This window comes from Saccoglossus kowalevskii, chromosome 2 (assembly GCF_978046115.1).
Source record: "Saccoglossus kowalevskii chromosome 2, keSacKowa6.1, whole genome shotgun sequence".
Lineage (NCBI taxonomy): Eukaryota > Metazoa > Hemichordata > Enteropneusta > Harrimaniidae > Saccoglossus > Saccoglossus kowalevskii.
The window spans coordinates 17,481,141-17,499,903 of NC_140642.1; the positions used below are offsets into that span (position 1 = coordinate 17,481,141).

General features: G+C 36.2%; 1 protein-coding gene across 1 annotated transcript; it reads left to right on the forward strand.

Moving 5' to 3' along the window:
- The first annotated feature begins 1,765 nt into the window (after nt 1-1,765).
- Nucleotides 1,766-9,392, forward strand: LOC146748246 (uncharacterized). Its single transcript, XM_085492420.1, has 3 exons — nt 1,766-2,462; nt 3,299-3,635; nt 7,225-9,392. The coding sequence occupies exons 2-3, from the start codon at nt 3,550-3,552 to the stop codon at nt 8,360-8,362; spliced, it is 1,224 nt and encodes a 407-aa protein (XP_085348546.1). The 5' UTR covers nt 1,766-2,462; nt 3,299-3,549; the 3' UTR covers nt 8,363-9,392.
- Nucleotides 9,393-18,763: the final 9,371 nt, after the last annotated feature.

Genomic DNA, 18,763 nt, shown 5'->3' on the forward strand with positions numbered 1-18,763 from the left:
GACCTACAAATGTTTTAAATAGCGTGAGCTTTTAAATAGTCCACAACGAAGACAGTCATAATTTTCCAGTATTCAACTACTAGTATAATAATATTAATCTTCTCGGTACAGAGGCAAGTAAAAATAAAGTTAAAATAGTTAATTAATGCAGCATACATGGCTAACTGATTCAGTTGCCCGAGAAGCATACAGGAAGGAAGTTTCATCACAAATTGTAGCTTAATTTACAATACACATTTCGAAAACATATAGTGATACAAATTTGTATTTTGTAGGTAGTGTAGTAAAGAATTCTGAAATATATTGACTTCGTACATCTCCGTAGAATGGACACACCTAAAAGAAATGAAATCTATCTTTAATTTGGTTACCGGTACATGATATATAAATCCAGTTTTGTAAATGTCTGTCCGTTTCGATTCTCAAATCGTGTACTGATATTCTATATCTACACAAACATTAAAAGTACACTTGGTATAGCCATGCCATGCAGTAAAACAAACTGTGTGCCCGTTTATTTCACACTTCTTCTTAAGAAGGCATTGAGCGTCAAAATGTAATTTTAAATGATTTAGTTTCGTCCCACTGTAGAATTCTTCGACAATGGCTAGATCACCATCTATGCATAATTCCGCTATGTGATGACATCATCCAATGACCCTTTCTGTGTAACGGTTCAATTGAAATACACCACATGTTAAATGATGTGCACAAAGATGATTCAGTGGCAATGAGGCAATTTTGAATATTTCTGCTGAAATATCACCAATATCAGGGGTTTTATTTGCCTTCATATATCTACTGTAAATTAACTTGCATCTATGACTTGTATTATCTTCGGACGACGCTATGACGTCACAGTATACACGTATATACACATTGCATGTCGATCGTACAATTGTTTATTTGTACCGACTGCATTCATTATCGAATTATTGTCTTATAATACGTCTTGTGGGTTTTGTTCATGTACATTTTATAACAGTTATAGCATCATAAACTAGATCTAGTTGCCTAATAAAAGCTTCGTCGATTTCTGCCTTCGTAGTAAATAGTGATACCGCGTACAGCCACTATGACATCATCCAAAAATTTAAAATACGACTTCCTGTCTTTAGAATTTTGTTTGCATTTGACATATTATCACGTCACGAATGAGTATTCGCACCAGCTTGTACAGATTAAGTTTTAATTGAAGGTTTGTTGATGATGATCTGACTATCTGTAATATTAAAGTCGCTGATTGGGCCAAAATCATCGAAACAAGTGTGCGATTACGTTGGGAATAGATAATGTTCGACATGACATTTAACACACTTCATTACCGAATACTCATTTTTCGCAAAACACGGACTGCAGACACGTACCGGGTTTTCTTTCTCAACTATGAACTCGTATTTTATATGTTATCACATAGATAAAGGTATCTTTTTAACAGAAATAGTGCCTCTTGTTTTATCGGCCATTTATTGAATTATTCAAGTTGAATTCACCATATATTCGACATACGTTTTTAAAAGCACGCCACTGTTCGTGGGTAAGAATAATCGTATCACTGTATTAACATTTAAACGCGAAAATTGATTTGGGTCAAAGTTTTCGTTATTTCAAAGGACCGCGTCGACCGATGTGTTTTACGAACAGATTGTATCCGTGTGTAAGAATAATAAGAAGGGCGTTTCTGAAGCAAGCTGAGGGGGATTGAGGGTATCCTCATTGGTCTAGGGAGTTCATTGCGATATCGATTCAAAATGAAAACTGTGACAGGAGGAATGAACACGTTGATTTCAACTCACGTCGCTGTATACGGTTTTTACTCGTTTTAATCATACAGTCGGGTGCTTTTCCCGTACATGTGCTAGGCCGGCAAGTGCGGACACGACATCCTGTTTTTTTCCAGTAATTGCAGACCGTGATTAACGACGTCTCCATCACACAAAGTGTAACGGGATTTCCAGGATAACATTATTAACGCCGTGTTTTACAATTTCGCTTTTTTAGATCATGCCAGCGTCGGTTTACTTCAAACGACTATTTTTTCGTCACTGAATTCACCAGTCGATAGAATAATACGTATAAACATTTTCACACGGCGCTATTCCGGAAAACAAAGACATCGTATACTGTACTCGCTACCGCAAGGGGAACAGGATCATATAACGGACTCTCATCTGTGTGGGTGTTCACGCGCTTAGCTTGCATCTTCATTTCGAGAGAAATACAGTAAGCTTGCCTCCCGTGCCACTACTTTACATATAGGTGATGTCATCTGTATCATTCATCATTTAAACGACACGACGTGTTTCCATAACCAAACGGTAGCTACACAAAAACATATTAACACAGACAGGAGAAGATTATTTCCTCTTTTTTTTCACCCTAACTTTGCCACATATCCGACATCATCGAGCTTCTCGTTGGGTTTTTGTTTTGCCTCCCTGATTGGTTTCAGCGTAATCTAGGTGAGTGCATCGGTCGCTGGTCGTGACCATCTGCTAACTGTTTTTAATGTATTTTTTATATTTTCATGATACGACGAGGTATTCACAGAGGATTATAAGTACAAATCAATGCCATAATCTCTCGGCGTTCTGTTATTATAATGATTGTCACCGTATTCAATCTGCAAGCTGCGTCATCAGCCCCGTGACAATGACTGTCATTATTTCACGTTCTCGAACATTTTTCCTATTATTTACTTGGATACAATATCGAGAGGTGAAAAATGAAAAAAGTACCTGGGTTTTGAATTAACTTGAAGTAATCAACGCTTTCCATCTGTACTGGGGGCGGACCATTCATGCTTCTGTCACGGCTATGATGGTAATATACGAAACAGGTCGCTTTCAAAGATGGAGATTTCAGAAAAATGACTACAAAAAATGCTAGCAACCTAGGCGCAAAACTAAATATTTAAAATATGCAGTTGAAGAGAATCATCAATAAAAATGTTAGCACAGATAATTATGGACCCAGCTACCCTATCGAATATAATGACCGTCCCTTGTTCGTAGTATCGAATTCCTGCTACATTGAACTGCAAACATAAACTTAAATGTTCGGCGATAATTACACATATTGAAATTCAATTACATGTGTGCATTTCGGGAAATGTGATTCACAGTAGCGGGAATTGTAGTTCGCAAAAAGCATCGTGCACGCGTTCATTTTCATGACATGTATTTCTAATGGATCCTGCGTGAATTACTATGCCCGCGATGTGACATAATCTTAAACTTATATTATCACGCATATCATAAATTGATTCACACCTTTTGATCTGTTGTGTTTGTTGCAGGCTTGACGCGGTATCCTAGAAAAAGACAGTCACGTGGCGAAGAGCTTAATCTTGATTCATCGTGATTCGTGTAATGGCTGCTAGTATTAACATAATTAACACTACACTTACAGTGCATTGATTGAATTTAATACCGATTACTGGATGTTTCACCCCTTGATGACCTAGAAAAGGAATTGAATAATATCTGCCCGCCTTGTTTCTGTAGCAGTGCCGATCGCTTCTTTTGTGTTCATGGAACGAGGAAGACAATGAATCTGAGCGGGGCTATTGTGGGTGGCATATTTGCGTTCATCTTCTTATTGATTTGCATATATTCCGGATATAAGGCTATCAAGTAAGTCAATTCATTATTTCAATTTATCGTTTTCTTCCCTTCGTAGAATAACGCTATACTACATGTTTCCGGTCCACAGAGTGGACACACTCCTATTAGAGTAAGGGGATATCCAATTAAATCAGAGGAGTTGTTATTAAGTTTTCTATATATTTCTGTGACGCGAGACGGACCACGACATTCCAAGAGATGAGATCGGAGTACTTACCTACCAACCCACCTATCTACCTACAAAATGTAGGTTGGGAAACCTATCTACCTACGTACCTACGTACCTACCCACCTACCTATTTATACCCAACACCTACCAACTTCAAATGGAATTATTGTCGGGCACGCAAATACATGTGTGTCATTTATAAAACAAGAATATCCGGAATTTGTTCAAATCAATGCTGTATTCTGGTATTCTGATAGGATAGAGACTTTAAAATGAAACACTGTTTTGTCCTCAAAATAATAAATAACAAAAATATTGTTTTGTATCTTTATCTTTAACAAATATCCTAAATGAACAGTTATATGGCATTTTTGACCATTTTTATAATATGTATATATATATATACATATACATATACATATATATATATATATATATATATATATATATATATATATATATATATATATATATATACGCTAAGTATATGAAGTAACTATGTTTCTACCTCAATGAACAGTGATTAATAACTGAATTTCTGTGTGGGGCTTCATCTGTGACAAAGCAATAAAAACAACCTGCTTGTCAGGGTTTCTTTTCCAAGCAACGAAAGCCGCTTCCCGGAACATATGAACATACTATAATAATACAAGAATTATTCAAAGTTGTTTATCGGCGTACATACAGACTTGGTGATGTTCATAATTTCCGTGAGGCTGGTATATATAGCTCAGTCATGGATGGCGGTGTAAACGACGCCGGGCACGTCAGTAACCTCCCTCTGATAATTTAATGGTTGTTTTCAAGGATTGAAAAAAAAACATTTAGCCGGTTTTGTTGCCATAGTTACCACACGTAAGTTACACCAGCATGAGAAGCGTGTACATGTGAGCGACGTTCAGAGAAGCCATCTCCAACCATGTACAGCATTTCGGCGTATGCTTCGGTTTCCACTTAATTCAAAAAAAAAATTAGTACATTTTCACGTACAAAGTCCGAATAAATCTCGTTTCCAGCAACAACTGTCTCAACCATGCCGTTTAATTTTAAACATGTTAAAGAGAAAACGCAGTTTGGTGAAATTAACTGTATCTAATGCGAAATTCCTATCTAATGGACGGGAACGAACAATTATGGCGAACAAGTTGTAACATACAATATTGTTGAACAGTCGCGTTGATTTATGCTGATATTATGCTAATTTGTTCACGAAGTTCAGACACCGTGACTGGGAGACTAAATTGCATATTACCTTTAATTAATTCGATTCAACATGTATTGCGACGACAAAGTGGCTTATTACAGAACCATACGCATCAAGCAATTGCCCAATTTGCATAACAGCTGGATGAGTTGTACTGTTTATTCTAGAATATGGTACACGCGGAACAATAACCGACCTGTATAGTGTACTATATCGTATGTAACCCGAAGTTTCTGGAAATATGTTTTTTCATAAGAATAATTAATTCCCACATGCGACTTTCAATAAAACGCGATACTAGTAATTAACTTAGTTATCGTCTGGAAATAACACGACTATAAATTTCTAACAGTTCCCCGGTTACCTGACATTACTTCGGCACACTCCGTTGGCCCGAATTTTTATTGTGATTCGGTCTGCCTCAAATCGTCACTTGAAAACATGTGACAAAATGGTCTTTGATTTCTACAGAATTATAATAAACCGTGAAGAAATAACCAACAATCACACAATTGGCTTGTCATAAGTGCATCTGTCAGCGACCTCGGGGCCCACTACTTAAAGAAATCTGAAAAAAAAACAGATGGCAGATAAATGTACAGGTACATGATATATATCTACATTCGAAAACAGAATCGTTGAAACACAAAGTGCTCTTTATATCATCAATAAAATGAGGGCTATTATGTATAATTCATCGCATTGTATGACCCCTGCAAACTATGTCTTGTTATATCGACAGCAAAAATCGTTCATTTAGGCGACTTATAAAAAAATCCTAGAAACTAGGTTAGCTTGTTACCGGAGGGATGGATGGATTTTTTACTTAGCATACAAGAAAGTCTGTTAATACGACAAGGGAAACCACCTGTTCTAGATATATCTCCTCGTACGCGAGAAACCCGATATCGCTTCCTCCATGCTAAATGTTACAATTTCTAGTCCTCATTTGTTAGAAGACGCACAGCACCACGTGTATTCTTCGAGTGAACTTAGGCGCAGTGTTTTGGTAATGCAGTTCGGGCCATTAGGAAGCATCTTTTGGATTCACAGCTTTAGTACTAACATTTGGTTTGCTTGAACCGTCATTTAAATGTGACGATTCATTTATTACACAAGTTGATGTTAATAGAAGTCGGCAATCGAATTTTAAAATGCACACTTCTCAAGGAATCGAAGTATTAACTTCAACTCTGATGGCATTTCAAATAAATGTTTTTGTGTAAAAAGAAGAAGAGCGTTTCCAGATTTGTACACGGAACCTACACGAGTTCCGTCCAAGTTCATATATAAATTTTTATTCACGCCCACGTGCACGATACTAATATTTGCCTAAAGAAATATACGTATTAAATCTAGATTTAAAAAAAATCCCCCCGGGAAAGAGAGGAAGTTAATTGTGTGGACATCAATGCATGAGATAGTGAAATCTGTATACAATCTTAGTCATGTAAAAACACAATTGAAAGAGATAGCGACATAGTCAGAAGGATTGTCAACGTTATTGCACCTATTCCGGTGCAGTTACAACGACATGCGTTACCATGACAACACCACTAGTTACGGTTGATATATTGAAAAATGCCTCTATTTGGAAAGAATCATCCTGTTGTTCCTTATCATCCCGCTCCTCACAGAGTGGTGGATTTATATTTTCGATGTATGCACTCTCTACAAATGCGTCGCTATGGTAACGTGTCAGGACTTGGGGTAACATCAATAACATCAAACTTAAAATTAAGGTATAAGCCTGATAATAGTTTTTGAAAATGTTAGTCATGTTTATTCAGAGCTATTGTCCCACTGTGACAGCGTTCTTTTGTGTGACACAGTGTTTCTAATATTGAAACTAATAATGGCCTCCATCGCTACCGATATAGAACAATCAACATATTTTCGAACACGAAATTTTGTAAGTCAACATATTTACAGTAATAACCGAGAGTACTATTTATGGCAAAATGGATAAATGTTGGGTATTTTATTCATGAGTAGACTTCTACGTTAGGTCATTACTGACTTTAATATAAACCATTGCAGTCGTCACGTCGCACGAGACGCACATCGAACGCGACGCGGTGCGGCGACGCTTTAACATAAGACGACAAATTTATTGATACAACCTTTCCACTTAGAATTCTTAATAGGTTAAACAAACGTTTTTCTACTTTATTCTCTGTGTCATTATTAATATCATTCTATTTTATAATCCGGTTATTCCACAGAGATCGCAAACGCATCATTGCGAAAAATGCCAGAATCAGAGCAGAACGACTTAAAGAACAACTGGAGGAGGAGGAAGAAGCTGTCAAGAAGCAAAACGAAGAACAGAAACTTCAGGACCCGGGTCACGTCCATGATATTGTGCAATGCACGGGAGTCGAGTTCTCGAACGAGGGTAAAGTGCCGAATGGAAAAACTCGATCGGCTTTGTCCGATCCCTCTCATGCTAGCGTCGACAAAAACGGACCTAACATGAGTGTGACAACTGTAACGATAGAAACAAACCGCACTGGATCTCGCTCAAATTTGTTGGATCACGCCGACGGGAAGGAGTCGAGTGAAAATGACAGCGGCATTTCAAACGGCGACTCGAAACGGAGAAGCTCAAAATTCAGGAAAAGAAAGAGCGGTTCCGCAGTAGATGAGAAGAGTCCCGAATATGAAGGTCGCGTCAACCCATCATTAACTCCGGAAGAAACGACCGACGTTGCCATGGAGATGCAACTTGTGTCGGCACTCTCGGGAGTCGAGGACGACGTCCACGTATCAAGGGAGGCGCAAACTAATATCACGGCCGTAAAACGACCGCTTCATTTACGTAATCGATGTGGTGAGACGTCATCAGTGGCGACCTCCACGAACACTGACGTCAGTGACAAATATGTGTCGGAAAATGTAGGGCATATCAGACCTAAACCTTTTAGTACAGGAATAAATGGTGCAGATAACAACGTGCGATCGGTGACAAACCAAAACAATGAAGATACAGCTGTTGTCACATCTGATCATCATACGAAAATGAATTGCCAACATGATGACGTCACCGATAGGCATCTTGATGACGAGGTTATAACACATTATTCCAGCGGAGATACGTCTGGGACACAAAAGAACCACCCGAGAGTAAACAGAGAAGGTAGCGGCGGGAATATTTGGGGAAATAATAATAAGAGCATTATCAACGATTATGAAAACGGGAATATTCATAATGAAGAATCTAGTACATCACATGTGAGAACGCATACTACTAATTGGGTCGTTCAGAAACAAAACGACGATCTGGATCTTATCGGGAACGGCGTTTCCATGGAAACCCCTGGAAAATCCACATCAATTGAAGAGATAGTGGTTAACATATAGAACCGTGCGCAGACTATGGTTACACATTAGATTGATGTAAATAAGGGACTGGATAGGGGGGGGGTTAACCATCATGTGCTTTATTGGTGATCCAATAACATTTCATTAGTGCGAGTGACTCAGTCTGTGAATCATTTGAAAGCTATTTATACCTGTTTTTTTCTCTTGTTATTCGTTTTTGTCCTCTACGCTGACACTATCGGTACTACCATTTGCATGGAACTCACTTAGCTTTCAAACACCCAGGAATCTAACTGTGCATATTAATGGTCAAGCTTTACATGAGATCGAATTTTTAAACGGGGCATGATCTAACTGTATTCCCATGCAGGGTGACGCACGGAATAAGACTTTTATGTCCCGTCGCCGTCGTAATTGAAGCCGAGTCTGAGTACGCTCGAGAACATGGCATGCTCTGTTTGCATAATAGTCATGGGTATTTAATGATGGTGGACCCACCATGCTACTGAGAACCGCGATACGACAAAGTAATGTCCTTTTTGTTGCGAGAATTGCATAAAAAAAAAACAGAAACAAATTTTACATAAATACGTTTTGAAAGTGAGAAGGACTACTGACTGTCAACCGTACCATTATAAATTCTCGATTGGGCGCAGCGTAATTAGTCCACGCACATGTGATATGTGAAAACAACTATGCTATGTAACCTATTTATTTGACCTCTTTTTCAGTTTGTATTTCTTAAAAAACAAAAACAAAAAAACACACAAAAACACTCAATTCTGTGAAACATCACTTTGTATAGATTATGCACACGCGCAATCGATTCTGCTTCGACTAATAGTGAATACCCCGGATGTGAATGTTATTGATATTCCCACGATACAGTTCGTACACAATTCGTAGTTGTTTACGCAATTATTTTAATTAGTATGTGTACAGAGTGGCAATGTTTTTACGAATATTTATACATTGTATTTTATCGCCACCACCGAGAAATAACGCGAGTGAAATTTTTCTGTTATTTTCACCCCCACACAGAATATTAAATTATGTTACCGTGATATCACTTCGATTGTACGTTTCAGTATTTTATATTCGATCTGAAGAGTATCATTTATGACAGAGTATGTTGTCATGGATACGGTGTTACAGTGTGTGGTAATATACATTACATTACATTCGTTAATTTGACAGATAACTTTATAGAAACGAGTACCGAACACTCTAACAATCATAATACTCATAACTGAAATGAAACATGAAATGGTATATGTTTTTCATCGCGAGCATAAACGCGATGAAAAACATCGTTATTTGGACCAATAACCAATCACGACAATCTGAACCAAACCTGCGGTCAAGCATACCCCAATAAATGCGCAATGCACCAAGAAGAAATGTTTTAACACATGTTTCCATGGTAACAATAATATGGATGTACCATATACCTTGTGACACAAAGTTATGATCTATGTGGTACACACCACGCCACACCTTACTATAATAACGTAACACAAGACCCAATCTGTCAAGTGAACACTTGCCTGTGTGACATTATTTTGTAATCCGACATGAGCGACGCTAGCCGAATAAGAGCATTAAAACAGTGACTCTAAAACGCACACACGTGTTGTAATTAGTTTAGAAATAGAAAACAGTCACGCGGTGCATTCTTCTGTACAATTTATAATACGAGAGAGTCAGTCCTGTTTCGTCATTTACATCGCCAACCGTGCCAATTGCTGCTTCTTCCAATAGAAGCATTGCGACTGTCAGCAAACCACTCACAGTCACGGTAACGTCATTATGATGGGCACGTAACTGAGAATCATAGGAAAACGTGATGATAAACTGCGATATGATTGTATTCACTACAATGGATCGACTTATTGTGTCAATCAAATAGTTTGCCGTCATCGTGACAGCACTAGGATACCATTCACTGTACTACGAGGGATTCGAATGAGGTAATATTTGTTACATGACCTCGCCATGTTGTTGGAGCTGGTACTAATAGTTTGTATGTATGTATGTGTGCGTTTGTGTGTTTCCACTCAGTCCACTGTATTTTGCGGCGGGTGTAATCGCTGTATATATGGATGGTGGACAATTAATATTAAATTGTAGCAGGGTATTTATACAATTTATAAAATTAGGCTTCTCTAAACAAATTAAAGATGGAATATGCATGAGAACATTGGCCTATGAGATAAAAACATTCTCGTAGTTCACAGCTAAGGATTCGTTTGGTAGAAATATGACATTCTCTAATACATGTACTCGTGTACGCTGATTGGTACGTACAATAACTGCACATGCGTATTAATGTTTATCATTTTTTTTACCAAACCAATACTGTATATACATTGAACAGTATGCTGCAAAAACAACATTTTTATTTTACAGCCCATTTACAATTTAAATCAAAATCCAATTTAATTCAGTCGCAATAACATTTGTGTGTTTGTTACTAAAACACGATTTATACCAGCCCCTTAATATGGATATATGTACAGTATTATAAATCATACCTTAATGCAAATAAAAAAATAACAATACGGGACACGATCAAGGGAATCGTAAACGTGGTGATGACATTTACCACGGTTGGTACGTGGGCCAATGAAAACATTACTCCGTTAATTAGGGATTTATTATGAGTGATGTTATGTTGTTTCGACTTGCTATGATATTCAGCCATTAAACCTTTGGCTATATTTCTCCAGAGTGCAACCTAAAACGGTCTTTCCGTAAATCAATATATCAAAACCTATAAAGAATAACGCATGATAACTATTCATACTACTTTGGAACGCAATAACAGCGTTCGTTGTGCATCATATACTGGTAACTAGAAAACTAAATATAATCAATGTATATTATACAAATAACATTTTTATGTCGCCGTGAAGTCGCCTTTCTTTAATTGCTAGACACAGAGAATACTACCATAGATTTAGCAATATCCAATTTCCATGGTAACACCGGAAAAGACCCCCTAGTTACTAGTAACTCGCGACAGTTTATAACAAGTAAACGCCCCAATTCTTTCACCCTACATTGTTAATAAGATATCATCAAATATAATGTCAATGTTTCCCGCATACTAATAAGCTCATTAGCATGATAAGTTTGACGGCAGCCATCCATATACGTAGGGGTCGGACTAACAGATTGATTTGTCGGACTTATTATTATCACATTTGCACTGATGTACGTGATTGATGTTCATTTCAATGCCATGCATGGTGCCTAGTTTATTTTGATTGTCATTTGGGTGTGATACATCCATCAAATCCGCGACGGTTATATAACCAATTACATAGTATGTATTTGGGTCATCTCGGCAAACACGTCGAATTTGCCACTGGGCCAATTCATCGAATTCTAATTCTATTTTTTCGTGCTGATTTGTTTTTACTCGTGTCTTTTCTTTTCTCAAAAATATTATCTCGCGTTACTTGAGACAAGAGATGAATACGAATTTATGACTCACAACAATCGTACTTGTATGCTCACCGTGGTATGGCGTACACATAGACTTGACCTGTAGGGTTATATATTCGGGCATAGAATCCATTATTGATGTCGAGGTTACTAACCAGATTTAATGACACACACTCGTCGCTTCAATTGCTCTCAGAAATCTTTTTAATTGAATCTCACGGGAACAGAAAACACTTCAATTGCCCGCACTTGTCGGATACAGGTGACACAGCGTAATAACCAATGGGAATATATTATATTATGCGAGACTAAGCAATATAATATCCACCCATACTTGCAACAACTTATCCTTTGGCAATATTCAATACTTTAATAAAGCAATGATGACGATTTAACACGATATTACTGGTTTACTGTAATTCGGCAGTGTTAGCATAATTATTCGGCGATAAACATAGTTCGCAATGCCGGATATTAAACTTTTAATTACATACAAGTTTTTAATTTAAATTCAACCGCGGCATGGTGTACGAGTCTTTCATTTCGAATATTAGATCCCAAATACGATGAATCCATTTTATATAGTTTGGCAAGAATTTCGAACCACCACACAATTGATTGAACTCGTTTCAATAACGAGGTAGTTGCTTACAATTTAAACTGACACGAAAATCACTGTCTCGCTCTATATAAATCACATATTTATCACTATCGCAATTTCCCCGTTTGTGTAGATTATAAACACAAGGAATACTGCATTCGTCGCAGAGACCATGGGTCTTTTATCACTAAGCTAGGTAGTCACCTGTGACAGCGTCTAGTTGCGGCTCTCTGTGGTTCCCTAAGTCAAGAAGACTCTGCAAGGGAGAGTGGGAATACAGTAATTTCTCCGCGAATGAGCTGATCTTCATATTCCGTGTTAATTGATCTAAGTGGTTCATTTCCAGGGTGAATATCAATTACTAGAGTTTTTCCAGATGTGGAATTATTTCCAAATTAGCGTAGCATTCAAGTTTCCCGTGCAAAGTATAGGAATGACGTCATCATAAATAAAATATAAATAGTAAAGCAAGCGACAATAGCAATTTATCTCAAGCGATGCTAGGCTTATATTGTTTATATAAACGTGCTAATAGCTCGAGTTTATTTCCGTTTGACCCGCTTTAGTAAATCCTTGTATTATTATAGCAAATTGAAGTACGCCATTTAGCTTATTAATTATATTACTAGTACGTCGAAGCACGCATGGCTTGGTCCAGCTAAAGCTCAAAATAACTTACACACGACTGGGTTGATGTACCTTGTTTGATATTGCTATGTATTTTAAAAATCCACAGTTCTTTTCATATTTATTGGTCCGAATATATATAATTCTGTTTGCAAAGGTGAGGGGACAAAACAATGGATCAATCGAAAATAAAGAGCGATTTTGTTTTTAACTGACGACCATGTTTGTTTTCAATTTCATCTCCATTAAAACATTGTTCTCTTATTCGACACAATGACATTCTTCGAAGTTGTCGCAACCACACGACAGAACGGAACATTACATTTGTAGGTCCTGCTTGTAGATTGAAAGCCATCAGATAAATTCGATGCCCTGTTGCTGTGACTTGTTTGTTCTGTAATTATGCAACGTTTTATATAACGATTTACGATTTGATATGTTATTTTCTAAGGTATATAGTTATTCCCACTTTACATTGGCACTACATGAATTACCGAAGGAATAAGCATTTACAGTTTGTAAATAGCTTTGCATTATTAAATGTACTTAATTTGAAATTCTCGCTAAACTGTATCGACGTCACAATGCACGTTTGGGCGGAAACACGTGGGCAGCACGACGCTGATAAAGTAAATTTATGTGTTTGTTATCACAGATTGTGTGATTTGAATTCGAAAATTCTACTTTTATTTTAGTTTTCGTAAATATGAATTTTCCATCGGCAATCGAAGCATATCGAACAAGCGCATGTATTATTGATCGAATTGCGTTAATTCGGATGGACTGTTAAGCGATTGACTGCTCGATTCGTACGCCGGTACATTTCCAGATACGGTCAACATCTAAATTCTAAGTAGTTCGGGAAGACTCCCACAGAAAAATTGATATATTCAAATTATATGTAGATGTGTATTAAGCAAAAACATTATTGATTCTCCTTCAGAATCTTGTACAATCCATTTACGTAAATTACGATACAAATACGATATACATAATAGGTAAGGCCGGCCTTAGGCTTTCCTGAATTTTAGGCCGGAGTAAATAAGTCACGCCTGGATAGGAATGGCAGGGCAGTTACGCCGGCCTTACTACTGTTAATATGAAAAGAAAATCATCAATCGTTATATGGACGGAAGTTCAAATAAAACACGAAAGAAAGACACGAACAGATCGCAGCCCGCTTAAAGTATATTGAAATAAAGAGAACGGTAGCACAAGTGAAAAGAAAGTTGAGACATCTGTGGGTGGATTTTAAAGCGATCATTGACAACAACAATCGTAGTGGCAGAAAAACTGAGAAAGTCTTGTAATTTTTATTTATCGTGTCCTCAAAACTATCTGTGTGTACCAATTATTGTCCCGTTCTAGTGTTAAGTCAGGCCACTGCCGCCGAGTTCCCGTTTAACAGTTCAAAAAAACAAAAAAACATATCCCAAATCAAAATGAACATTTCGTTTGTGCCCACATCTCCCGCCATCTACAAGTCAAATGAGTTGGTAGAACTCGATGATACAAACTACGTCTTCGTCGAGATTTGCTACGTAAATACAGAAAAACTCAAAGAAACACGTTGAGCTCCGCCATGTTGGACACTTCTGACGTAACTTGAACAAATCCTCATTCCAAAGAAAAATGGGCCGGCCTTAGGCAAGCTAAATGTGAAAGCGGCTAAAAGCACAGAGCAATTGCACTAGAGAAATCTCTCGAGTGTCTTTGCGCAGAGTAAACACAATCTACTCACAGTTCCTGTCTCAATTATGTATGTGCATTATACAATTCAGTCTCGATTAATTATCATATAAACTATTTAGTGAGTGTTACATTATTGAGTTTCCTTTAGTTACACCACTATTTGACTCGTCGTTATTGGTCAATGTATGCCATTTATTTTACGTAACCGACACTTCAAATCTATTCATAGTCGTCTACTCGCAGATAAGAATAACGTATTGTTATCTCACAGTCCCTCAGAGGGACTGTGGTTATCTGTAATAAAGTATAAAACAAAGTATTGTTATCTGACCGATTACTACTATGGATACCGCGTTTCGTCTTGAGATCAGATTCAGAAAATAACATGCAACTGTAGCTAGCTACGGTACAATATTGTAGTCAGTACAATCCGGATACACAACTGCAAATACATGCGACCATAGCGTTTAGTTATCAATAACAGCGAATGTGATTTCGGATGACACATCGGTTTCCGATACAATAACGTGCTCGTTCGTTCGTTAATTATTTAAAAGTTTGGATACGATGCCATCACGTTGAGCTCACTCATTCCAACTCATCATCATCATCCGCGTTGTCTGAATGGCTTTATACGTGTACCAAACAAATTCACACATGCTCGAACAAAAGATAATAGTAATCATTACTTCCGAATACAATCAACACGCATTTCGGTAATTACATTACATATTAATGACTGACAGTACTGACATGACAGGTGGCAAGGAGAAAATAGTTCAGAGACTGTGGAGTTGAATATTTGCCATAGTACAGCTTCATTGACCTCGTATCTTTATTAGGATGTTGGTTTCTGGTGTACAATAAAGTACATATGTACACGTGCAGTATAAATATGCACATAAATGTACGTGTATCGAAAAGGTCACGAACTGTACGTATTTTTGAAGCATTCATACCACGACAAAATGCCTGTTGGTATATAGTTTCAAATGAATAAACAAGACTCAAATTTCGGACAATATTATCCAGATTTTTTTTATTATTGAAACATGCTGGTCTATATTAGACACATTAGATGTAAAAGAAAAGCAATACGAATGACGCAGTATCCATATATAATGTAAGCGTTCAAATTATATTAGGTCACTGAAATTACGCTTGAAAGTAAAAATTTAACACTTTCGATCTACATACGAGTACACAAAATGTCCGCCATATTTATTGTATATTAAATCCAAATTGATGAGCAAATTCATTCTTTGCACAAAGTTCGACACAATTTGGCCAATATATCTCAACTGGAAAGAGCCAGAAATAAGTCACTTGTTTTCAGGCTTAATAGTGGAAAAAAATCCTTGCCTGTCGATGCAAATGTTAAAGGGGTTTCCGAGAAGTAGTTACCCTTTATACACAGAATGACCTATATTACTTCGTTAGACAACGTAATTAACAAGGTCGTATCGATATTCTGAACTTATTATGGACGGGCAGCTGTAAAATAATAATTGATTTTGTCAGGATATATAAAAATTGGACAAATAAGCATTTTTTTTGTTTTGTTTAGTTATAACACAAAGGCAGCAACTCGTTATCAAATTGATGAGGATTTAAAGATACAATCGTGAAAAACAGTTGTTATAATTACGACCAAAGAATGAATACAATAAAAACACACACACGCTAGCATTTTTATTATCTAGGGAATTTTTTTTTTTATTTCAGTAATATTTTCTCATCGACCTCTAAAAAATAAAACACTCCAATAGCCATCAAGATTATATTACAGTCACACTGTTTAGAAAGTGCAAACATGTTGTAATTTTTTCCAATCTGTCAATTAATATCGTTAATAATTAAACACATTAATCAGATCAGTGTTTTTATTTGAAACAACAAAACTGAGGTTTGCAGTCAGAAAAACCAAAAACTACAATTGCCAGAAGAAAAAAAAAAAGTATTCAGAAACATAATAATTACAGCACTTGAAAATGTTAAAAATCAAAACAGATGAAATCTGATCTCTTCTCTTTATCAGCAAGGAAATCAGGTTAAAAATAAAAATAGTAGTAATAAGTAATAACCACACCCAACACATATTATAATTTCTAACACAGTCATACAGTGTGTAGTGCAGAAAAATTAGAAATTATTTTAGTAAATCAAAGCAACAAATGTATTCCCATAAAAATACAGTACTTGTCACTCAGTGACATATACAAGTCACGTTTTACGGCTGATCATTAAGTAAATTGCAACCTATTTGAATAGCGGTGTACAATAGACAGTACATTATTGAAGAAGTAAATTAGAAACCTGTTCATGATCGCGTGTGTCATGTGCCGGATTCATGAAAGCATGTGAATATTAAATGGCAGAAGCCAACTTCAAGATTAAATAGGATGAGACTTGCTGAAAAGAGCAAGCCTTTTAGTTTTATTGAGCGAAATGAACGGGCTTAATTTACATATATGAGAATTGCTTTACACCTATGGGCTTGCTAGCTTGACTTAGGGGTATACCGGGGTATTTATTTGATAAATATAAGTCAACTGACTGTGTTAGATTGGAAGTTAACATATTGTAACACATGTGATGCAGCAGCTGCATCCCGAGACAACAATTTCTGCCTTCCATCAGAGCCTTTTTCCATGCTTTGTTGAAAATTGATTTATCCATGACCCTTTCAAAGCTCTATCAAAAATTGATTTATCCAAGTTTTGAGAATGTCTGCCGTCAAATACATCATATGCCGATAATTTGAAATGTTTTAAATGACATCAAACCAAAGGATATTCTAATTCAATTATTCCCACAAGTTAATAAAGTAAATTTAGTAGACATGACAAAATTCCCAAATTTGACAATAATTTATAATGAGGTTATGAAAATAGGTAGCTGAGATTTAATTTAAAAAAAAAAAAAGTACTGTATTTGCTCTATTAGTAGTATATGCGCTTAAGTAATGGCAAATGTATGTCAAATGTCATATTTTATTATTCCAGTATACAACAAGCAGCCTATCGGCTGAGATAGCTCCGCTGTTAGCAATGCACATTTCAATTAAAGAACTGAAGACATCATTAGAAAATGAACAATATGAATAGTATCAAAGCAATCGGACTTACAGTTTTTAACAAGAAGTCGAAAATATCACTTTTTACCAAAAATTACAAAAATATTCACCAAAATAAATTAATTAGAGAATTGAAGATATCATCACAAAACGAACAAATCTGAGAGAGGTCCACATGTAGTACCTATATATGTAATATCAAAGCAATCGGACTTACAGTTTTCAACAAGAAGTCGAAAATATCACTTTTTACCAAAAATGACAAAAATATTCACCAAAATTAGAGAATTAAAGATATCATTACAAAATGAACAAATCTGAGAGAGGTCCACATGTAGTACCTATATATGTAATATCAAAGCATTTGCACTTGCGGTTTTTAACAAGAAGTCGAAAATATCAGTTTTTACCAAAAATGACAAAAATATTCACCAAAATTAGAGAATTAAAGATATCATTACAAAATGAACAAATCTGAGAGAGGTCCACATGTAGTACCTATATATGTAATATCAAAGCAATTGGACTTGCGGTTTTTAACAAGAAGTCGAAAATATCAGTTTTTACCAAAAATGACAAAAATATTCACCAAAATTAGAGAATTAAAGATATCAACATGAAATGAACAAATCTGAGTTAGAACCACATGTAGTACCTATATATGTGATATCAAAGCAATTTGACTTGCGGTTTTCAACAAGATGTTGAAAATATCACTTTTTACCAAAAATGACAAAAATATTCACCAAAATTAGAGAATTAAAGATATCATTACAAAATGAACAAATCTGAGAGAAATCCACATGTAGTACCTATATATGTAATATCAAAGCAATTGGACTTGCGTTTTTCAACAAGAAGTCGAAAATATCAGTTTTTACCAAAAATGACAAAAATATTCACCAAAATTAGAGAATTAAAGATATCATTACAAAATGAACAAAACTGAGAGAGGTCCACATGTAGTACCTATATATGTAATATCAAAGCAATT